General features: G+C 35.7%; 1 protein-coding gene across 2 annotated transcripts in view; it reads right to left on the reverse strand.

The window, feature by feature from the left end:
* Positions 1 to 25,041, reverse strand: part of LOC136858771 (tubulin polyglutamylase ttll-4) — a 407,488-nt gene that overhangs the window by 250,081 nt on the left and 132,366 nt on the right. For both annotated transcript variants that reach the window (XM_067138563.2, XM_067138562.2), the window contains exon 9: positions 22,345 to 22,552. In XM_067138563.2, the coding sequence (XP_066994664.2) occupies positions 22,345 to 22,552 (208 nt within the window). The remainder of the gene's footprint in view (positions 1 to 22,344; positions 22,553 to 25,041) is intronic.

Below are 25,041 nucleotides of genomic sequence, written 5' to 3' on the forward strand. Positions count from 1 at the left end.
TTTTTCTATAGTAGTAAAATGGTGTCCTTTTTCTTGCATGTGCTTACTCATAGCGGAAAATTTATTATAAAACTGCTGCCAGTTTGACCAACGTAAGAAAAACCACACTCGGAGCAAGTAAGCTCATATATTCCTCAAAATTGGTTTTTGTTATTGCGTGAATTTACACTATTATGCTTGAAAAAGATATTTCTATTTGTATTTTGTGTTTTAGAAGCAATATTAATTTGTCGTTTTATAATCGGATTCGTGATTTGATATACTGCTGGATTTTTGAATGTAATGGCCAAGTGCATCAATCTCTATTAACGAGCTGCTAATCATAGATTACTTAATGTCTGTTTACATTTTAACCTACGTTTAAGAAAATCGCGCTGCACCAACCGTAATCATTGATTACTTAGTACTGTTTAGTTAGCGTGAGATTTAATCAGTGATCATACGAAAACATGATATTGAACGCGCTCACGTGTATTTCGTTCGGCAGTTGTCTTGGTGGGAAAAACGAATACACACGTATCAAAAGTACACATATTATAAGCAAACGGTTCCAAATGGAAGAAAATAAAAGGAAGAGATGTGCAAATTATACCGATTTTGAGACAGACATCTTGACTGAATTAGTTGTCAAATATGAGGATGTTGCTGAAAACAAGAAGACGGGCGGAGTTACTGTAAAGAAGAAGCTGGAGACCTGGAAAATAATTGAAAATGAATTCAATGCAATTCCCGGTGAGCATATTTATTTGTCTTATTAATAAAAAGTGTATAACTTTTATACACCGTTTATGTGCAATTTGTTACTAATACAACGTATATCTGTGTGTACATCTGTTATAGTTATTCAGTGATTGCTTAAACAGAACACAGGACCCCTGTATAAGCGTTCTGTAGGAACGAGTGATTAGTGTATTATTTTGGTTGTATTTATAGTCTGCAGTAATATAATTGCAGTAAAATATCCAACTTATCCAATAGAGAAGCACGCGATGAAAGAATGGAAAATAACATTGATGATCTCCACGATATTTTAAATGTAGAAGTAAAAGTACATTTGGAGGTTATAAAGGCTGGAAATGATCGTAAAACGAAACATTTTAAGACATGGAAGTGATCCATTTCTCCTGGTTATCATGGAAGTAGGAAGTCTTGTGAAAAATATAGCAAATTCTGTGTTGTTTTCCTTTTAATGGTAAACCAGCCTAAACATATTTGAAGTGTCATGTGATTGTGTAGTCAGCTAAATAATGATGAAGTTTCGAGGCCAGTTTATGTATCCACCAAGGTAGCTTCCATGCAACAAGTGTGAAGATAAATGTTGTGATGTGCTAAAATCCCAGGCTAAAGCAAGTCTGCACCAGAGACACATGTAGCTATCTGCATGATAGATCCCTGAGGGCATTAATGCAATGTGAGTAACCCATGTCTACTATATTTCACAGCTGTAAGTGACACACTTTTTAAAATTGTCTGTGTTCATTATCACTTTGATATCTGTGCCAAGTCAAGGCCATTGGGTTTTCATTTTAGTTAGAGAACATGTGGGCAGTATGATTTGTATATGGATTTCAGTGTGTGTTTTTGCATGTTTCTACCTTTTGGAATGGTCAGTTTGGGTGTCTGAGCATAGGCTAGGTATTGAATGGTCAACTGGTTGAGTCAGAGTGAAGATGGATAAGACAGAGTATTAGCTGTGCTGTTGTTTAAAGTGTCTTAAATTTAATATCTAATTCAATAACTTACGACCAAGATTTGTACGTTCTAAACCTGTTTTCAGCTATGTCATGTTCATTAAGTACTTTTCAGGTTAGGTTTATGTTTTCTTCTTGCCACGATGTTGTAGTGTGATCACTCGGGAGGTTATTATAGTGTTAATTCAGTGTAGAACCTTGTTGTAGGTTGTAGCAAGAGGCTAGAGCTTATTCCAGCATTCTTCGATACAATACATGCCTTTATGATGTTTCAAATGATATCTTTGATGAAATATATGTTATACAGGCCAATAGATAAGTGGTTGTAATATCTTCGATGAAATATATGTTATACCGGCCAGTAGATAAGTGATAGAATTTCTTTAAAGAAATATAAATGTGGTAGGCCAGTAAATAAGTCGAACAGGAAGTCTTCGAGGAAATATGTGCCCTGATATGTTGATACGAGTTGTGTATAAGTCTTCGGTAATAGAAGGCCATGTTTTATTATGAAGGATGTGTTGAAATCAATCCTACATGTATATCCCCTTAAGTACTACATGTGATGACCAGAGTGTCCCTTCAAGAGTTCATTTCCCTAGTAGTGTGTTCAAGTATCATCTCTCATATACAAGGCAAATACGTTGTGTTTCATGAAGTAAGGTTAACCAGAGTCATCTATGTTAACATATGGTCAAGATGATGATATGATCATATTTGTAACCCTTGTTAATGAGTAAATTAGCCTGCGGCTAGAGTAGAAACCTTGTTAGCATGTTTAGAGACCATTCTGTTAAATTTCATATGGTATACAGTAAGCATTTTTGCCTGGTGCAGTGCTTCATGTTAGTGATGTCTGGACAGTGTCTTAAGTAAAATTTGGAATTCTTCTAAGAAATTTTGACCCGTCACCAGCAGGAAGGCCTTTTTCAGCTGCTATAAGAGCTCACTTTTGCTCCGTGAGATGCTCAGAGTCTCAACCATGCTAGATCTTGGTTCAGTGAAATGTTTTCATTAATGCCAGGCTCAACCATATGTTCATGTATGAATTGCATTTACTTACATTTGTGAATGTGAATAGGTAATGTTAGACAATCCAAGAGCATTTCTTTTTTTCTTTTCCTTGATGGCAGCATATGTGTGCCTGTGTGAATGGTGTTTTTCCACATTGTTGTCATGTCCTAGTGTGGAACGTAGAGTGTGCTGCCTGTACTCGAGTGGCGGTTAGGTCAGCTGCTCCAACGTATTTCGCCTGTGTTAATACTAGTTCATATTCATACATACATACATACATTACATTATCATTATAGACTGTTATGCCTTTCAGCGTTCAGTCTGCAAGCCTCTGAGAATTTACTAAACGTCGCCACAATCCTCGATTTGCAACTAGTGTTGTGGCCTCATTTAGTTCTATACCTCTTATTCTTAAATCGTTAGAAACAGAGTCTAACCATCGTCGTCTTGGTCTCCCTCTACTTCTCTTACCCTCCATAACGGAATCCATTATTCTCCTAGGTAACCTATCCTCCTCCATTTGCGTCACATGACCCCACCACCGAAGCCGGTTTATGCGTACAGCTTCATCCATCGAGTTCATTCCTAAATTAGCCTTTATCTCCTCATTCCGAGTTCCCTCCTGCCATTGTTCCCACCTGTTTGTACCAGCAATCATTCTTGCTACTTTCATGTCTGTTACTTCTAACTTATGAATAAGATATCCTGAGTCCACCCAGCTTTCGCTCCCGTAAAGCAAAGTTGGTCTGAAAACAGACCGATGTAAAGATAGTTTTGTCTGGGAGCTGACTTCCTTCTTACAGAATACTGCTGATCGCAACTGCGAGCTCACTGCATTAGCTTTACTACACCTTGATTCAATCTCACTTACTATATTACCATCCTGGGAAAACACACAACCTAAATACTTGAAATTATCGACCTGTTCTAGCTTTGTATCACCAATCTGACATTCAATTCTGTTGGATTTCTTACCTACTGACATCAATTTAGTCTTCGAGAGGCTAATTTTCATACCATACTCATTGCACCTATTTTCAAGTTCCAAGATGTTAGACTGCAGGCTTTCGGCACAGTCTGCCATTAAGACCAAGTCGTCAGCATAGGCCAGGCTGCTTACTACATTTCCACCTAACTGAATCCCTCCCTGCCATTTTATACCTTTCAGCATATGATCCATGTAAACTACAAACAGCAAAGGTGAAAGATTACAGCCTTGTCTAACTCCTGTAAGTACCCTGAACCAAGAACTCATTCTACCATCAATTCTCACTGAAGCCCAATTGTCAACATAAATCCCTTTGATTGATTTTAATAATCTACCTTTAATTCCATAGTCCCCCAGGATAGTGAACATCTTTTCCCTCGGTACCCTGTCATATGCTTTCTCTAGATCTACGAAACATAAACACAACTGCCTATTCCTCTCGTAGCATTTTTCAATTACCTGGCGCATACTGAAAATCTGATCCTGACAGCCTCTCTGTGGTCTGAAACCACACTGGTTTTCATCCAACTTCCTCTCAACGACTGATCGCACCCTCCCTTCCAAGATGCCTGTGAATACTTTGCCTGGTATACTAATCAATGAGATACCTCGATAGTTGTTGCAATCCTTCCTGTTCCCTTGCTTATAGATAGGTGCAATTACTGCTTTTGTCCAATCTGAAGGTACCTTACCAACACTCCACGCTAATTTGACTACTCTATGAAGCCATTTCATCCCTGCCTTCCCACTATACTTCACCATTTCAGGTCTAATTTCATCTATTCCTGCTGCCTTATGACAATGGAGTTTATTTACTATCCTTTCCACTTCCTCAAGCATAATTTCAGCAACATCATTTTCCTCCTCCCCATGAGCTTGACTGTTTGCAACACCACCATGATGATTTCCTTTTACATTGAGAAGATGTTCAAAATATTCCCTCCACCTCTCCAGTGATTCCCTGGGATCTGTTATGAGTTCACCTGAATTACTCAAAACACTGTTCAATTCCTTTTTCCCTCCCTTCCTAAGATTCTTTATTACTGTCCAGAAAGGTTTCCCTGCTGCTTGACCTAGCCTTTCCAGGTTATTACCAAAATCTTCCCATGACTTCTTTTTGGATTCAACAACTATTTGTTTCGCTCTGTTTCTTTCATCTACGTACAAATCCCAGTCTGCCTCGGCCTTTGTTTGGAGCCATTTCTGATAAGCCTTCTTTTTACGTTTACAGGCTGCTCTCACTTCATCATTCCACCAAGATGTTCGCCTTTTCCCATCTTTACACACAGTTGTTCCTACGCATTCCCTTGCTGTTTCTACTACAGCATCCCTGTATGCCACCCATTCACTTTCTATATCCTGAACCTGCTTACTGTCTATTGTTCGAAACTTCTCACTAATCATATCCATGTACTTCTGTCTAATTTCCTCGTCCTGGAGATTTTCTACCCTTATTCGTTTGCAGACAGATTTCACTTTCTCTACCCTAGGCCTAGATACTTATGGAGGGAGTGGAGGAGGTTAACACTGAATACTGTGCTGGTGATGATAACAGTTTTCACATGATGGTTTTATTATTACATTGCAATGTAATTTCAAGTAGATGTTGCAATCAGCAGCACAGCTGCCCAATGGTCACTAATAGGCCTATTTTGATTTTTTTCCCTGTGTGTGTGTGTGTGTGTGTGTGTGTGGAATTAACTTGCAGGCATTAAACATAACGTTCATATATATTCTCTTTTAATTCAATTATATTTTTTTCTTTCATTACACAAGAAAGCTACAGCAATTTTGTCAGATATAAATCAAATTGCCAGTCAACTTTCACCTCTTATGTTGCCACTGGCTTTCAGATTCTAAGTTTATTTGTGCTACCACGCAGCTTCTCGAAATGTTTTTCTCCTAGATAACAAGTAAGAGCGATCATAAAATCAGCGTACATGATGAAGTGCAACAGTGAACTGCAGGAGGAGATTCCTACTGCTTGCAATTAATGTATACATGCAGTATAGTAATACTATACCTATACCATGATTATTAGTAACAAAAATCTGCATCGCTTATACAGGGTTTATTCAGTGTGTAACTATACAAATGTTAAACAACTGTAAAAAAGACGTTTTATTAGTAGGACTGCTTATTAATTTTATTATTCTGATTTATGTTTTCATTATTTTGCTACAAGGTGTTCGTTCTCGAGACTACAAACATTTAAAAGTCTGCTATGAAAATCTGAAAAGAAAAGCAAGGAAGATATGTGCAGATGAGAAAGTCAATAGGAATAAAACTAGTGGTGGTTATTTTAAGCCTCCCAATTCCAAAGGTGCCGAAAACATCATGGCTCTAATTGGGCCTACAATAACACCTCTAGAAAATCCACATGACTCTGATGCACTATACCAAGGAGATGTAACTGAAGGTAATTCTCACTATGTATATGTGATGCAATAATTTAATTTATCACCTGAATAATAACACATTTAGGTATCTTGATGATGAATATACAGTCCTGTTCACTTTTCAGGTTTCAAATTCTATTATTAGCAGTCTGTCAGTAGAAATGCTACTTCATTATAATTGTTTCAGAAATAAACTTCCCACTCGAAGAGGTAATTCATGTATGTAACATATCAAACAGTGGACACAATAGGCCTACAGACTTCACCCGCAAATGACGCACAGTCAGGATCATCGGGAACATCATTTTCAACTCCAGATCCAAGCAAGAAAACTCCTAGCTTTCCGAAGAAGAAAGTAGGTCTGTCTCCGAGGAATAAAATTATAGATTCCTGTGAAAAGAGAATTCTTGTGTTAGAACAGCAATCAGAGTTTATGAAAAAAGAACATGAAAAAGAAATTGAAATAAAAAATTTAACAATAGCAGTATTAAAAGAAAAACTAAAATATTGGCAAAATATGAATAGTAAAAGGGAATAACTTAATTGCAAGTTATGTCTGTTTGCTTATACAGGATTATTGAAATTATGTGTAACAATAAAGTTATGAGAATATGTATAACAGTGTAATTTACTCACCTGAAATAGTCATTTATTAGCACCTGGCGAACAGCTCTCCCAGCGTTATCATCATTTCTGTACATATGATGTATTGCATCAATTGGTGCATCATTTTCAACATCAGGACCTCTGTTTTGTTGTAACTCTTCTAACACATGTCTTACTGCCAGATCATCTGGAGGATTGTCTTCTCTTGATGATACAGCAATATTGTGTAACACTGCAGTAGCAAGAATGATGTTTAAGGCTTTGTGAACTTCACATCTTAAACCAATTGAGAGGGCAGGAAATCTACGTTTCCATACTCCATACTGACGTTCCACCGTGTTCCTGGTTGTTATGTGTGCCCTGTTATAATTCTGCTCTTCTCTACTTGTGGGATTGAGTAATGGTGTTAACAGGTAAGGCTTGCAAGCATAACCACTATCACCTAATAAATAGCCATTTGCTATTTCTCTTCTTTCGAACTGCGCTCTCTTGCTGCAGTTCTGAAGAATAGTGCTATCGTGCACAGACCCGGGCCATCTGGCTACAATATCCCTTATTAGCAAATTGCTGTCACATATAGTCTGCACATTTATCGAAAAATAACCTTTTCTGTTCCTAAATATCTCTGCATTATTGCCACCAGGAGATTGAATACGGACATGAGTGCAATCGATTGTTCCAATCACTCCAGGAAATCTGACTATGTTAAAAAAACCTTCCATGACCTCTCTTTTTTCACTGTCTGTTCTTGGAAAAAATATATATATCTGTTGCTGAGAGAGGCTATAATGTCACTTACGTCATGAATAATCCTGGCTGCAGTTGTCCTGTGTATTCCGGCAGTATCTCCTATTACAATATTAAAAGCACCCGTAGCATAATATCTCAAAGCAGTCAGTAGCCTATTTACTGGAGAAACAGGATTATTTCTTCGCGTTGGAAAATCCAGCTGATCACGAATTTGTTGTAGCAAAAATAACACAGTTCGTTTCGAGAGACGGAACCTTTCCATGAATTTTTTCTCACCTAGTTCTTCAAAAGGGTTACCCCTCTCAACTATCACCATATCGTCGCCCTGATTATCAGTATACTCGAGATATTGAAGATACAGCAACTCGTCTTCAAAATCGTCTACAAACCTTGCTGCCATTTTGAAGTTTTGTTGCTAATCAATGATTAGCATTCTTAAACGCCCGAATTTCACCGATTAACCTTAAATCAGTGATTAAGGCCATAATCGGGATTGATGCAATACAAGCGACCGTAAACAGTGATTAAAGGCTATTTTAAACACTGATTACAGTAATCAAGGTTGATGCACTCGGCCATAAATGTTTCAAACTTTGGCTTTGCAGTTTTGATTGGAATACGGTTCGTGGCTAGTTTCAATTTCACTCTATTAATAATTTTATTAACAAAATCTATTTTATAACCATTAACGAAAGCTAAGTCTTTTATAAATTTAATTTCCTTCTTTAAACTATTATTAGAGAGTGGCATTTTAAAGGCTGTGTATATCAGACTAAAGAAAGCGGCTTGTTTCTGTGATTTTGGATGTAGGGATTCTTTTTCGATAGTTATCGGGACTTAAGATGGCTTTCTATATATTTGAAAGTCAAATTTATTTTCTGTTCGTGTTACTTTTAGCTACAACATAAAAGTAATTGAGAAGTCTCCACCTTATCAATACATTAATTTATTTACTAAAGTAGTAAATTCTGTCAGTACCGGTTTCGATCCCTAGGGGATCATCCTCAGCTGACACACAAAAAGATTTATGTAATTACAAAAACATCACATATGGGAGATTGTACCTTCATTAATAGTCCAATTGAATCAGACATTGTAAGATTGTTTGTTGATATATTAGTGGATTCATCTATTGGCTTAAAAATACCATTGTGTGAGGTATATAACTTTGTTATGTCTAGGTTATTGAACATCAAGTGGATTTTACACTTGTTTACATTAATTATAAAACTGAGATAAAGTTTACACTTATATACACTAGTGTTTGTAATTGCTGTACAGGCTTAAAAATCTATAGTATTGAGGCATATTGTTTCATTGTATCTAATCTAAAAACACCAAGTAAGTTTTTACATTTCTTGCATTAATTCTGGGACGTTACATTCTTGTAAAACTAGTCCAATTGGACCAGAAGTTAAAAATACTTATTAAAATAGAAAGGATTCTGGATTTAAAATTCCTTGTTGTATGATATACGTTGCCTAGTGTACCTATTTTTAACGTAAGATGGGGTTTATACTTGTTTACATTAGTATTATAAAATATGTATCAACATTATCATCTTATAGTGTACAACATAAAAAGTTTTGATCCGACATAGCAAGCCGGTTAAAAATATTTGTAAACCAGGTGAAATAGTAACAAATGGAATAGGTACAATTCCTTATTCTAATTTTCACTGTTTACTACACTGCACTGGTGAATTAGTAAGTATATTGTAAGTCGAAGCTTATGTTGCTTCATCATTAGTTGCGATTTTCATGGATTGTTGCTAGTGATGAAGTTATCTTGCTTTGTAAATATCATTGAAGAGTTACATATGCCGCCACTGAGTCAAATGGTGACTTATGATTTGAGTTGCGTTTGATGTGCCGTGCATCTTGAATGAAGTTTAAATTGAGAATATGCATTTATAGTGGTGATAGCGTGGAGGTTTCTTATATGTTGTAGAATGTATGTATCTGCAAATAGAAAAAATCAGTGTGAGAGATAGTGTATGATAAACTGTAGAAGGTGAGTTGTGTGTTGGATTACTTACGTTGAGTGCTGGTGCCACGTGCTCTGTGCGGCTGCCTGTCGAGATCTGTTTCGTGTTATCCTGGGACTGTAGTTAGCGGCGGCGGATGGGAGGTTTGGAGGGATGGGAGGAGTGCTTGTGAGTGCTTAGCTTACAATCACATCACAGGATGTGTTCCTATGATATAACCAATATGTATCAGAACAAACCTATTTAAAAAAACTGTTGAAATCATCAAGACCAATCTAGCCAAACAGGGCAAGGTAAGTACATGCGAAATAGAAGAATTTATACATTTACTTAATTTTGTTTTAAACAATAATTATTTCACATTCAACAATAAAATTTACAAACAGATGTGTTTGGGGATGGATGACCCCATGTCTGGAATTTTAGCCAATATTTATATAGATCATTTAGAGCATAGCAAAATAAAAATAACCAGAAAAGGACTATGTTTGTGGTTGAGATATGTAGACGATACCTTTGTTATAATAGATAGCAAACATAATGACAGTGATAATATAATAAACTTCTTAAATAACCTTGACCAAAGAGTAAAACTTACTGAGGAGGAAGAAGAAAATCATTCGTTAAAGTTTTTGGATACTGGAGTAAGACGAACAGAAAATAAATTTGACTTTCAAATTTATAGAAGGCCATCTTAGTCCCAATAACTACCAAAAAAGATTCCCTACATCCAAAATCACAGAACAAGCTGCTTTCTTCAGTCTGATATACAGAGCCTTTAAAAATGCCACTCTCTAATAATAGTTTAAAGAAGGAAATTAAATTCATAAAAGTCTTCCCTTCTGTTAATGGTTATAAAATAGATTTTGTTAATAAAATTATTAATAGAGCTTAACCTTATTACAAACCATCACTCTCATTTGTGTTCCGTATTGAAAACAGCAATCTCAGTTAGTTTACAAAAGGAGTATATCTTTAACCCCACCTATTCAATACAATTAATACCATGTTATGCGGTTAAATAAACATAGAAATTCTAAATTTAAAGGGAACGTGTTTCACCCTTCTTTTATTGGGCATCATCAGCCTTGTTTAATCTTAAAACAAACATTATTTAGAGGAAATTGACATTTATAATTTATAAAAATTGAACTGTGATTTCTTAATGTTAAAAACACTAAGGAATAGTAGTTATAAAACACTCTAATCTTACCTGTAACCTTATATTTGTAACTGTTTTTCTTGTATATGTATATTTTATGTATTTATTTCTTAGCCTGCCTTACCTCCATTAATACAGTGTCATTCCTTAATTATTAAGTATGGCCCCAGAGGAAGTGGATATTTCCCACTCTGGAAGCATTTCCCCTCTTCTCATGCCTCCATGTCTTTGGGCTACTTCCCCTCCCCCTTTCGGGGGATCCAATCGTTGTTGACTTGCTTGACACGTCACCTCGCCCCTTGGGCAAGGTCACGGTTGACCGAACTGAGAGAGAGGATTCTGCTTTTGGTGCTTGAAGGCGACACACATACGACCTGGTGCCGTGCGGATGTCAATCTAGGTCCCACTGACATGGAGGTAGGAGCTGAAATTTCTATAGTTCCCCGGTCTTACCAAGTAAGAAAGGGCACGAGGTGGTTGGAACCATTTTAGTATTGTAATGATATGAAATCACGGTGTTAGGTTTGCACAAAATTATTTGTAACTTTCTTGTAAAAGTCTTGTTGGTGCGTTTACGTAGAGCTAATGCTCGTTTTTTTCTTGTACTATCTCCCACTTCTGCCGTGGCAGTTTATTTGATGAGGCATGTCATACCCCTTGAATGGGGATCTTTAAATTGTAAAGTCTTTCATTATGAATTGTAAAGCCATGGGTAATGTTATTTGAGGTTCCTTATAATGAAGTGGCAAGGTTTTACGCTCCTTCGTGTAATGCCAAGTAATGTGTAAGTCGCATCTGTTAGAAACTCTGCAATTCTAAGAGCTGTTTAGATGTTATGGTAAACTTGTGCTTTCCTAAAGTATAATAGGTTTAGATTGTTAGCCACATTATTTTCTAGAATTACCTGTTGGTATTCAGCGATAATATGAAGTGGGATACCCTCCTCTTAAGATTGTATTATCTGTATTTTTAAATTACCTGGGCCGGTTCCCTAGGTGACCTTGTGTACGGTTGTAAATTATATATTATACGATAGTGTTCTTACTATATAGTGGATAAAGAGTCTGACAGAGTTTATGTTTAAGGTGCGTAGCAAATGTTATCAAAACAAGGCAAATTTAAATCTGTTATATAATAAAGTTTTGGCACTTTGATTTCAAGTGCTTATCTGTCCAGCCCCATAGGCCCACCACTTCCTTCTCTTTCGCTACGCTTGACAAATGTTGGCACAATTATAAATGTCAATTTTCTTTAAATAATGTTTGTTTTAAGATTAAACAAGGCTGATGATGCCCAATAAAGGAAGAGCAAAACATATCCCCTTAAAATTCAGAATTTCTGTTTATTTAACCACATAACATGGTATTAATTGTATTGAATTGGTGAGGTAAAAGATATACTCCTTTTGTAAACTAAGTGAGATCACTAACATTATTGTGATCAAAACTGCAAAGCCAAAGTTTAAAACATTTACATTCAAAAATTCAGCAGTATATCAAATCACGAATCAGATTTAAAAACAAATTAATATTGCATTTAAAACACAAAATACAAATAGAAATATCTTTTTCAAGCATAATAGTGTAAGTTCACGCAATAACAAATACCAATGTTGAGGAATCTATGAGCTTACTTGCTCCGAGTGTGGTTTTTCTTACGTTGGTCAAACTGGCAGCAGTTTTATAATAAATTTTCCGCTATGAGTAAGCATATGCAAGAAAAAGGACACCATTTTACTACTATAGAAAAAGATTTTAAAATAATCAGAAAGATCGATAAAGGAAAATTGATGAATGAACTGGAGAACATATATATCCACATAGACAAACACTTCAACAGAGATAAAAACTTGAATGACGAATTAGAAATCAAAAACCCATCAATTGAAAAAATACCGAAGTTAATACAAACATTCAAACTCGATAGCACAAAATTTGCAAACATTTTTTTTCCGGATAATAATAAGTCATTCTACGAGTACATATACCCCCTCCTACACTACTTCTGAACATTCCCCTCCACGAATCACGCCATTCGCTAGGACGCTGCCCTCTGCTACCTCCCCTCCCAATGCCCCGCAGTTACGGAGACACATATACAACACAAGGAGTGCAAGTAGAATGACAAGCAGTCGTCAAACAGCTGAGAGCACTAGCGTAAACGTAGGCAGGAGTAGAAGGGGTAAGTGCTGATCCTTCAAACGTTAGTTTTCCGACATCACACCATTTAGCATATTCTTACATATATTTCCCTAAGATTATGTTACAAGGAGATTCCCACCTTCCAATACTTGTACAATTTCTTATAGCTAGTTTACTGTTTACATGACATAATCCAGCTTAAACTCTAAGTGTGATAATAAATAGAACTTGTTTCGTTCCAATATGGAACATCTTCAGCTAAAAGATTTAACAAAAATTGACAGGACAATTAAAATGTATATGGTGATTATGATGAGCTAAAATGTTCATTCATTTTGGGTTAAAACTTCCAACAAGTCAGTATCCAGGGTAAGGAATAAAATCGGCGTAAGGGGTCTTCTTTAGGCTGGAGAAGTATATATTTGTTGTGACTTGAAGATACACTTAAGAATATAAAAGATTTTCTAACATATGATTGCCGGGGGAACTCTTGAGAACAACCGTAGTTGAAATTGATCTGAAGTTAGAATGTTGTTATAAGTCTGAAATATGAAGAAATTAAGTAAGTAGGGAGAAATTTTAAAGGAGAAAACCTTGTAAGAATGTATGTTGGTGAGGTGTAAGGATGTGAAATTGTTACCTCATATAAAGATAAAAATTTCATTGTTCCGTATTGAAAGTATTAACGTTAAAAATTAAATAATTGAAAAAGAGCTTCAACCTATTCAATACATAAGAGAAAGAAATGTAGTGATTACATTCTTATTTAATAGTAATTAAAAATGGGACCGGTTTCGACCCTAGTCCAGGTCATCGTCAGCCGTTCAAAACATAAAAAACATGAAAAACAATGCACGTGATAAAGAAAAAGATTAAGTGAACTCGGGATCGGTATAAAATGAAATATAAATTGATGATGGGGGTAGAAATTGTGAGTCACTTAAAAGAAAAACAGTACGTAATATTATGAATGGTAGTACGGCACACGCAATGATAGGTAAAGTCTCACAATGTTTATGAATAGTGGAGAACGGTCAAATGGGTAAGTTTTTACACTCTGTCAGGTACAAAGTCACAACACTATCGAACAACATATGAAGATCCATAAATATGTTGAAGTCGCAGACGAATAGATTTATAGAAGCAAACTGCCAGCTCCCGGTGATCAGCGCGGCACTTTCAAGGTCATGCGCTGTATTCTTGAATGCCAAAGTAGAATGGAGAACATCCTGAAGATCCAGTATTTGCCTCGGTTGCGGGAAGTTAAGTACGTATATATAGAAATATACAACGCAATTCATTATAATTAAATGAGTAATTGTGCTCCTGTTGATTTCTTGGAAAACAGTTGACTTGAAAAAACAATTGTAAAGAGAAAAAAATATAATAAAAAGCGCAATATCGGAAAACAAATGAAAAGATATATGCAGAGTGCGCAGAGTGCGCTATTTTTTAAATTGAAAAAATTCAGGTCATGATTGAAGTAGTCAAAGTTGGCGCAAGACAAGAGTTAAAATTTGAGTGAGGAGAACCGAAATGAAGGTAAGTGGTTTTTTTTTTTTTAATTTGTAGAAAAGGTAGAATAAATTAAAAGAGCAAGAGTGATAGTGAAATAACAGAAGAATAAAAGAAATTGAAGTTAGATGGTGTTGAGGAAGGATAAGAGAGGAAAATGAAGGTGGGGTTAGTTTAGGGTGGGTTAGGAGGGTGGGTTATTGGAGGTAGAAAATGTGGGTGGGAACTTTGTAAGGCATGGAAAATAGAATTGGGGTTTCGGAATTTGGTATTTTTGAGAAGAAGAATTAGGAAGTCGAAAAGGATGTTGGGTTTTTCAGAAATGTCGTTTAAATTGAAATTAGGGTTGAAGTACTGGTCAAGGTGGATAAAGCAATTTTCAGTAATGTTTAAGAGGGGGCCTTTGTTAATGATTTTAAGTATTTTCATGTCATTGTTACTGGTGAAACTATGCTTGGAGTCTTGTATGTGCTGTCCTATGGCAGAGAATCTGTTGTATTTAATGGCGTTGACATGTTCAGAGTACCTGATATTGAAGTTGCGGCCAGTTTGTCCGACGTAGGAGGAATTGCAGTTGTTGCATTTGAATCTGCATACACCAGATTTAGAAAAAGCATTAGACTTATTTAGAGATTTAGAGTTGTGTAAGATATCAAGATTTCTATTGTTAGTTCTAAAAGAAATTTATGTTTTTTAAAAATATTAGTTATTTTATAAGCATCCTGAGTGAAAGTGAAGGTGGAAAAAGCAGTTGGTTTTATTATGTCTTTAGATAAAGTGGTTTTTGGACGGTGTTTGAATTTGTTGATGATGCGGTTTATGAAGGAGTTGTTAAAGTCATTGAATTTAGCAATGTTGCAGATGGTGTTTAATTCATTATTTAAATCTTTTTTGGACATAGGGGTGTTAAAGGCACGAAAAATTAAGCTGTTATAAGTAGCACGTTTATGAGCTTGAGGGTGCGAAGAATCTTGTCATATTGTGGTTGCTGTTTGGGTTGGTTTTCTGAAAATTTTGTAAGATAAAGAAGAAGGATGTCTAGTGATAGTTAGGTCTAGAAAATTAAGAGTTTGGTTGTGTTCTGATTCGAGGGTGAATTTAATGTTAGAGTCTAGGTTGTTGAGATGAAGAAGTGTAGAGGCTGCGTTGGTTGATTCCTCATTTAAAATTACTAATGTGTCATCGACATATCTAGCCCAAAAGAGGATGTGGAGAAATTATTATTATTATTAATTTTTGTGTTTTCTAAGAAGTCGAGGTAAATTTCAGCAAGAATGCCAGAAACTGGTGAGCCCATAGCCAAGCCATCTTGTTGATAAATGGTGTTGTCAAAGATAAAATAATTATTGTTGAGAACTAATTTTAAAATAGACATGAAGTCTTGAATTTCAAGTTTACTTAGGTTACTGAATTTGTTTAGGTGGTTGTTTATAATGGGGAATAATTTTGAAATTGGAATACTAGGGTACATGTTTACAATGTCAAAAGAATGGAGAGAAAAATTTGGTTGGATTTCAAAATTCCTTAATTTGTTGATTAGATCAGAAGTGTTTTTGATAGATTTGTTGGATAAAAATCGATAATTTTTTAGTAAAAATGTTTGGATGAATTTAGAAGTGTTGTATAGGGAACTGGGTCTGTAATTGATTATTGGACGGATGTTAGTTTTGTGAATTTTAGGGAGGGCTTTGGCAGTGGGTAGTCCTGGGTTCATGTTTATTAATTTAGTTTTTTCTTGATCTGTGAGGAGAAAGGAAGCATTTTCTAAAGTATGTTTGAGTAGGCGTTGGATTTTTGTGGTTGGGTCTTTTTTTACTATAGAAAAAGAAGGGTCACTGAAAAAAATTTTGGTTTTATCTAAGTAGTCAGTTTTTTCCATTATGACAGTAGTGTTGCCTTTATCAGATTTGGTGATAATGAGATTATTGTCATTGATTTTCTTTTTAAGATCTGAAATGATTTTATTATCATTAATTAAATTATTATTATTATTATTATTATTATTATTATTATTATTATTATTATTATTATTATTATTATTATTATTAAGAGAAATGTTTTTGTTATTGTTAATGAGGATTTTTTCAAGTTTTCTTTTTACTTCATATCTGATTTCATCTTGTTCATCTGTTGGAATTTTGTTAATGGCTATTTCAGATTCAATAATTAAATTGGTGGCTACTTTGAAAGTGTTGAGATTGGGCCAATTGTGTTTGAGGCCCTTCGAAAGAATTGAGTTTTCAACATCACTCAGAGTTGTTTTAGATAGATTTACAATGGGAGGATGGAATTGTTCAATAGTTTTGGAGGGTGTGTTAAGGTTCTTAAACTGAAATTTATGTGAAGAAGAGTTGTTCTTAAGAATTTTAAGTTTTTTCTCTAGGGTTTGTTGTTTAATTGACAGTACATGAAATAATTTATTGTCTACTTGAGTTAGGAAGAGGTTCCATTGTACACTCGGGAGAAGATTAGCAATTTCTAGATGTGTTTTGTATAATCTGTTGTTTAAAAATGATTTTTTCTTGTATAAGAAACGAATTTCGTTTTTTAACCAAATTTTGTTGGTTATTCTTTGGGTTTTTAACATGTGAGGAGAAGAAATGTTTTTTCTGGTACAACTTTGAAGAAATTTGGGGGTAAGATTGTAGGACATGCATTGTTTCAGGAAGTCGATGTCTTTTCCTAATTTAGCGATCTTGATCTTCTTAAGGCCCATGTAAGAGAAGGCTTTTTGTTTAGCTTGAGCATTTAAAGATAAAAATTTCATTGTTCCGTTATGAAAGTATTAACGTTAAAAATTAAATAATTGAAAAAGAGGTTCAACCTATTCAATACATAAGAGAAAGAAATGTAGTGATTACATTCTTATTTAATAATCGATCGTGTTATGTTTGGCGTCCTTCCTTACGCCGTGTCGTCAACTGACTGAAGGTTTTCTCCTTTAAAATTTCTCCCTACTTACTTAATCTCTTCATATCTCAGACTTATCACAACATTTTAACTTCAGATCAACTTCAACTACGGTTGTTCTCACAAGCTCCCCTGATAATCATGTGTTAGAAAATCTTTTATATTCTTAAGTTTATCTTAAAGACACAACAAGTATATACTTCTCCAGCCTAAAGAAGACTCCTTATGCCGATTTTATTCATTACCTTGGACACTGACTTGGAAGTTTTAACCCAACATGAACATTTTAGCTCATCATCATAATCACCATCTACATTTTAATTGTCCTGTTAATTTTTGTTAAATCTTTTAGCTGGAGATGTCCCATATTGGAACGAAAAATGCTCTATTTATTATCACACTTACGAGTTTAAGCTAGATTATGCCATGTAAACAATAAACTAGCTATAAGAAATTGTACAAGTATTGGAAGGTGGGAATCTCCTTGTAACATAACCTTAGTTGTCTTGAGCCGATACGCGACAAAATATGAGATTTATAAGCTATATTTCCCTGTTACAGATTATGTCAACAGGCTTACTTACATAGCTTGGAAGAAATTACTGCTCACCTATCACCAAAGCTTGAGTGTCCCCATATGACTTAGAGCCTGCTTACGTTCATAAGACTGTCATACACTAGTTACGACTACAAGAAAATTGTAAATTCAACAATTTCTGATGTTAAATATTTTAAAGTGTTACAATATTCATAACCTATAATCAATATGGCGCATCAGTTTAGACATTTTGTGGACGAACAGAATAATACTTACACCTAAACTCAGCTGTTTTGAGTGTGTATTAAGATTTCATTTCTATATGGTATAACACATGGAAAAGTTTACACCAGATTTTAACAAAATGTTTTTTTATGTTCAAACAACAAAATTTTTAAGGCATTCAGCAGTTTAATAGATTGTAAATGTAGTTATACAGAAACCAACTAACAGGCAATGAGTTTTAATTTCAAACTCAACAAATTGTCATATCATTCTTAATTAGACGACGTAATATATAAACGATTTATATTTAATAGGGTTTCTTAAAGTTGGTCATTGATAAGTTTGTTAACGGCAAACCATACATGTAAGTTCTGGAACAATGTTACCTATCAATCTTGTAAAAATATTTATGGCTGAAGATGTTCAGAAAATGAACAAAACATGTCCTATGTTTTAACAATCAAGCAATAAAATAAGGATGAGATCCTAATTTTCTATTTGCTTTTTAAGTATTGAATAGGTGGAAATCTAAGTTTTATTATTCTCCTTTTAACATAAAAAAATTTGTGTCCTCATCCCGAGGTGGTGCTGCTCTTTTCAGGCACACCCCCAATGGAGGTGAGCTGCATGTACCATATCAACCACATACTTGCAAACCATCTACATTATGTCCAGGGTTAGATGTTTACTCTTTTACTTTTTCCGAGTGTTTCGCCGAACAGGTTTTTGGCTCTTCTCTCGGGGCACTATATAGTCACTGGGCTTTCAGGCAAGAATCAAAACTGCTCCTTCTTAAGTAGCACTAATTTTAGTATTTTAATATTATCGTATACGATTATGTTAAAAGGAGTCCGCCTCTGGGCGACTGCCCTAAATGCAGATCAGCACTGATTGATTGATTGATTGATTGATACCAGCCCTCCTGCCAGTTTTAAATTTCTGGCAGTACCGGGAATCGAACCAGGGCCCCCGAGGACGGCAGCTAATAACACTAACCGTTATGCTACAGAGGCGGACTCCTTTTAACATAATCGTATACGATAATATTAAAATACTAAAATTAGTGCTACTTAAGAAGGAGCAGTTTTGATTCCTGCCTGAAAGCCCAGTGACTATATAGTGCCCCGAGAGAAGAGCCAAAAACCTGTTCGGCGAAACACTTGGAAAAAGTAAAAAAGTAAACATCTAACCCTGGACATAATGTAGATGATTTGCAAGTACGAACATTTGACGAAACTCGTTCCGTCCAAGTAGAGCTGTCGAAATGCACTCTGTCTCCTTCCGATTGTTGTGGACACACACTGCTTCATGATTTCCGAGGATTCTCTAAACAATACCCCCCGAATGCGATGCTAAGATGGTCCCTTATTCAAGTTCACCGCCGATCGCTTTTTCAGTACAAATTACCGCAATAACGGGAAGTTAACACCAAGATCCATAAGTATGCCATAGCTGTCCTTCTGTGAACTGCAGGTTCTTGAAAAACGCACGATCAAGGATTTAGCGTTGATGGGACTGAAATTTCTGGACAGTTGATCTGGGAAATCATTTGTTTGAGCAACGGATAATACAGGATTTTTACGTGATTTAATTAGGATGCTCGCGGGATCACGTAATTTGAACGAATAATACGGGAAAACATAGTTTCTGGGAATGTATACCGTATAATCTCGAATGCCACCAACACAGTTTTTTCCAAAATATCACTTCCAAAATTGGGTGCGGGTCTTATTTAAAATTTTGGGTAATTTACCTTTCAAAATATGCATAAATAGGGCATCACCGCTGGCACGGCTTGGCAACGATGCTCACTCCGCTCTCAGTACACACTACTTCCGCACTTGGCGTCAGTCTCACGCACGTTCTCGGAGTATCAACATGAATTCCACAAAGTGTTTGCGATCTTTTACTGCGGGTGAGAAACTGAAAGTAGTTCGGGAAGCCAAAATTATTAGAAATCATGCCGCCGGTAGGAAATACGATACTGATGAGTCGTGTATTCGGGATTGGAGAAAGAAGAAAAATGTGCTATTAACATGTAATGGTGATCATAGAGCTTTTTGTGGACTGAGTGTACAGTTTCCAGAAATTGAAATTACACACTGACGCCAACTGTTTGCATTCAGCACCCGGAAGTTCAGCTGCTGTGTTCGTGGATTTTGACGGCATGGAATCGTATCCCTGGAAACCTCATACGGAAGAGCTTCAGAAAATGTAGCATTTCTAATGCTATGGGTGGCAGCAATGACGACATTTTGTGGGAAGGTGATGGTGATGAAAGTTCCGAAGTTGGTACTGATGATGATGATGATGAATGAACTTGTTGGATATTGTTCTGGAAATGTTTGTTTACTTTTATTTGTATTTTCTAATCATTTGATGTGTGTTAGTAAAGATCGTAAATAATTTTGACTTTTTTTTTAATTCTGTATTTTCAAAATAAGGGTGCGGGTCTTATTCAGTGTCGGGTGGTATTCGAGATTATATGGTAATCAAGGTTCTACTGTAACATGCAAAACCGTACCTCATGTTTCGGGGAACGAGAGCTATTTCGAATTATCAAGGTTCTACTGTATGTCTCTGAATGTTTGTTTAGTTTATTTATATATTTTTTAAATCGACTGAGGGTGGGGGGGGCGGGGTTGTTCTACCCCTGCCAGGAAATGACTACTGCATTTATGTAAACAAGAAACTACGTTCTTAAGATTGGACTTGAATTAGAAAACACTGTTGAACAGAATTCCCCATTTCATAAAAGTTTTAATATCACTGTCAAACTATTTCTTCCTTTGTAAACTTAGGAAAAGTGCTAGTTTCAATAGACATATACAACTTCTTGTTATTGACAGCCTAGGACATTTTATATTCAAACAGCATGGAAACTAGAGAGTTTAAAAGCATCAGGAATAATAGCAGAACAAGATCGTTCCCAGAAAAGAAAAAGAATAAAAGGGACTCTGCTCTTCTGGAGGAGTTCCATGCATGCTACTTTATTGAAGACCACCACAGTTGTTCATCCTCCCCAAAAGAAAATGGTATTGTTGCTCAAGTGTGATGATGAAGAAGTGAGATACACACCATTTTGTCTGACTTATCTATTTACAGTACGTATCAAAGAAATTTATCTTTGAAATACAATACCTCCTCCTCCATCACCGTAATCCAAGGAGCTTCTGGGTCGGGCTTTGGATCATTGACCTCCATCCAACTCTCGCACCTTCTGAAGATCCAGGAGATACACGTTGCTTCTGGGGTGCTCGTTAGGTCCTGTTCTGATCCATTTTGACACAATTACTATGAAAGGCTCACAACACCCGAAGCCATTTTATACCCTACTGCCCGGTTTCAATGAGGCTGCCCCCGTCAGCACCCAACTAAAGGTGCTCCCTCCACCTGAAGCAACTGGCCTCTTTAGAGTGTCCAGTTATTTAACGTTGCGCAACACTTGGTGTTGAATCGCTGGCTGTATGGTTTGCTCCATCCCATAACAGATAACCCTGGTCAGACATTAAATAGAAATTCATACAAATAGTAAATGCAGTCTTGTAGGTTATGACGAAAGGTATTCCTCCATAAATACAGTCTATGACACATAACACGTGTGGAACGTTAAGGTGAAATGAATGCTTCATTCACTTCTACATTCCCATTCTATACGTCATTCCATGAACATGACATAATTTTGAACCTAAAGAATTTTGAACATCTATACAAAGACAGACTGAGAAAACTCACTCTCTCTTCAATGTTATAAGATGCCATTACTTGACACAAGAAAACAATTTTTTCAGACGAAAAACAAAACAGTATGAAGTGTATGAAGAAGTAAATTGTACATAAACCGAAGTTTCAATTAAACAGGCCTGAGTGATTTTGACCTAGGTGCTCATAAGAGTGATGTTCATTCTGTCATCACTGCTTAGCTTTGTAAATCTGCTGAAGGCTTCATTTTTGAGTTAGTGGGTCAATGTCCACCCATAGTATTTTAGTATTTTCTGGACCTACCAACAGAAATAAAACCTCGAAGCATGAAGACATTAAACCACAACCAGTTCTATGAAAAATGCTCAACAAATAGCCAATTAAAATGTTATCGTGCTCAAGCCAAGTGATAGTGCTGTCAATAACTATACAACAGCTACTACTACTACTACTACTACTACTACTACTACTACTACTACTACTACTACTACTACTACTACTACTAATAATAATAATAATAATAATAATCATAATAATAATCATAATACTAATAATAATAATACATTTTATGGCCTACACTGGACCATTCTAGCCAATTACACAAAGAATTTCTTGATTTCGTATCAGCCCAATATTTTTTCATAATAATAATAATAATAATAATAATAATAATAATAATAATAATAATAATAATAACAACAACAACAACCACCCACCTGAGGCAAACCTAACAAGACCATCATCGTAGAGGTATATACGCAATGGGTTCATACTGGTGACTAGCACATACAGCCGAAGATCAAACTTGCTGCCATTGATGAGGTACGGTTCAGAGATGTACTTCTGCACCACGAGAGGTCTCTTCTTAGGTATCTGAGCCCACCGATTGATGACCTTGATTCCTGTACCTCTGGCTGAAGCGGGCTATTTCACAATAAGATTAGACAATAAGATTTCAATAAAATACATTAATAGTATACATATAGAACATAGCGATTACTTCCCATTTGTCAAACCGACAGAGAGGAGCCTGCTTTCTCACTGAGAAATTTTACAATGTAAATACAGCATAAGTCCATTATAGCGAGATATCATAACAGCAAAAAATTTACACACTACAGCGGATTGTCGTTATACCAGATTTACAATAAATCATAAACGGCGGGGGGAGGGAAGGGGAAACCAACACACATTAAAATTGATATGTAACAGCAATCTGTTTGTTCAAAACTTGTGTTTTCGCAGATTTCCATACTGCAGCTTACTCGTTAGTTTTCTTCTAATTCCGAGAAACATGACCCATATGTTGAATTTCTTTCTGAAAAACTGGACCAGTATCACTCCAGTGGGTTCTGTGACAAACCTTTTAGTTTACTTATTCAAACTGCATAATCTAACCTAACTTAACCTTATATGCATAATGAAAACATATTTCAAGCCCCAGTAAAGTAATGATAACGTTTTCGCTATAAATTTACTTGGGAATAGCTTTTTCATATTTAACCACACGCGAGAAAATACAGTGAAATCTCATTAGGGATTTCCTCATAAATACGATTTCTCGCTTAGCACGCCGTAAATTTGAAGTACTGATTCACATCGCATTAAATCTATATAAAAATACTTATCGCGTCACAAATTTTCACTGTTACCGATTTGTATGATCACATTTTTCCTATTCCTGAAAATGTTCTTTGTCATCCCTTGGGAAAGGAACGTGATTTCCAACACAGATTAGAGTCTTCGCCAATGGAGGCCAGTCAGAGAAAGTTGCATGAAAACGAGAAATGGCCCTGAATTGGAATAATAACAGTAAGTTATAGTGAGGATACAGTGAAGGGTACCGAATATTTGTCACGTGACAGCCTACGTAAGGATTAGGAACATAATCGTGTGAAGTTGACTGGCGTGGTCATATTATTGTGTAGACCAGTTACGGATACTAGCAAAGTCGTGGTATTGCTTATTAAAGAAGACAAAATTAAAATCTAGGCACCAGCATCTTTCAACAGTGGCACGTATGTTGAAACTCGCAACTTCGAGTTGATCCTATTGATCGGTCTTGAATTGATCGAAGTGTTGTCGCATTCGAGATTACGGTCAAAGTAATCCTCTCACAATGGCCGTGTTTAACTTTAAAATAATTCATGATCAAAGAGTGTGATCAGAAAAAAATATTTAATAACCAACTGGTCCGAAATATAAGGCTTGAGCTGACATTTGTACTAGAAAGAGAGTGATCTGCAAATAACATGTTGATACTTTTATGGACCCCAGTGCAAATGTTTTTATATTTGTTGTCTGGTGTTTTACACACCTTTTATTACACTGATGTTACCCATATTTAATAAGCCCCAGCGGAAAATATTTTTGTATTTGTTCTCCATCTTTTTCACGCCTTTTAATACTCTCTTCTTTAGAAATGGTACATAGCCTATATCTTTCACTGTACCCGTACATACGTGACTTAAAATACAAGCATCTCTGAGAAAAACATATCAAGTGTTTACATATCCCTGTTGGATAGTTCTGATTTGTGTATTTGATAGTACGTTTTCTCTCTTAACACGTCTTCTTTCCGTGTCCCCTGCAGAAACGTCTGAACAAGGTTTTACTGAATAAACTAACCTCTAAAATGAGTCATCTACTGAGCGGCGTATTTTGAAGTGTATCACTTTGTTACTTGATTTTATATGGTACATAACATTAAATTAAGCGATTATTTATTTAACCCTCTTCTTCTAAAGAGTTAACTACTACAATCGGTCATGTTATTTACGCATTTATTACGGAAACATATTCTCTTTCATTGTCAAATTGTGTTTACAGAACACCAGTCGACGAGTATTACTAATCAACTCTGACATCCCCTTCGAGTTTGAATGTCGATGAGAGAGCTCACTAGTGCATATACCACGAAAACTATACCGAAGATAATCATTCGCATTCAATATAATCACTGGACAGCATACATATGTATGACAGAAAAAATAACCCATGCTTAATTGCTCGTAATAACGGATGTATCAGTGATAGGACTCTAGCTGTAACCGAAGGAAGACACACGTTTTAATATAGGAATTTTCAAGGAACAGAAAATATCTCGCTATATGTCGTACTCGCTATAGCGGGCTTCTACTGTATTGCAATTATAAAAGAAATTAATGTGTTGTAGAGAAGTTTCCCATTTGCAATGAGGAAATGACTTATGCTGAAGCATCAGTTCCACACAGTCAAATATTAGGTTCTTCAGTCTGCCAAAACTAATTTATAAACAGTACTGAGCAATTAAACAAGTTACAAGTTTGGCACAGGCTTATCCAGATCCAGACAAGTCATAACCTCATATCTTAAAAAGGGTTCCAACTACCTGACGCATCCACTTTCTCGATGATTCATCATGCAATTCTGGA

The sequence above is a fragment of the Anabrus simplex genome, chromosome 1 (assembly GCF_040414725.1).
Source record: "Anabrus simplex isolate iqAnaSimp1 chromosome 1, ASM4041472v1, whole genome shotgun sequence".
In the NCBI taxonomy this organism is placed as follows: Eukaryota; Metazoa; Arthropoda; class Insecta; order Orthoptera; family Tettigoniidae; genus Anabrus; species Anabrus simplex.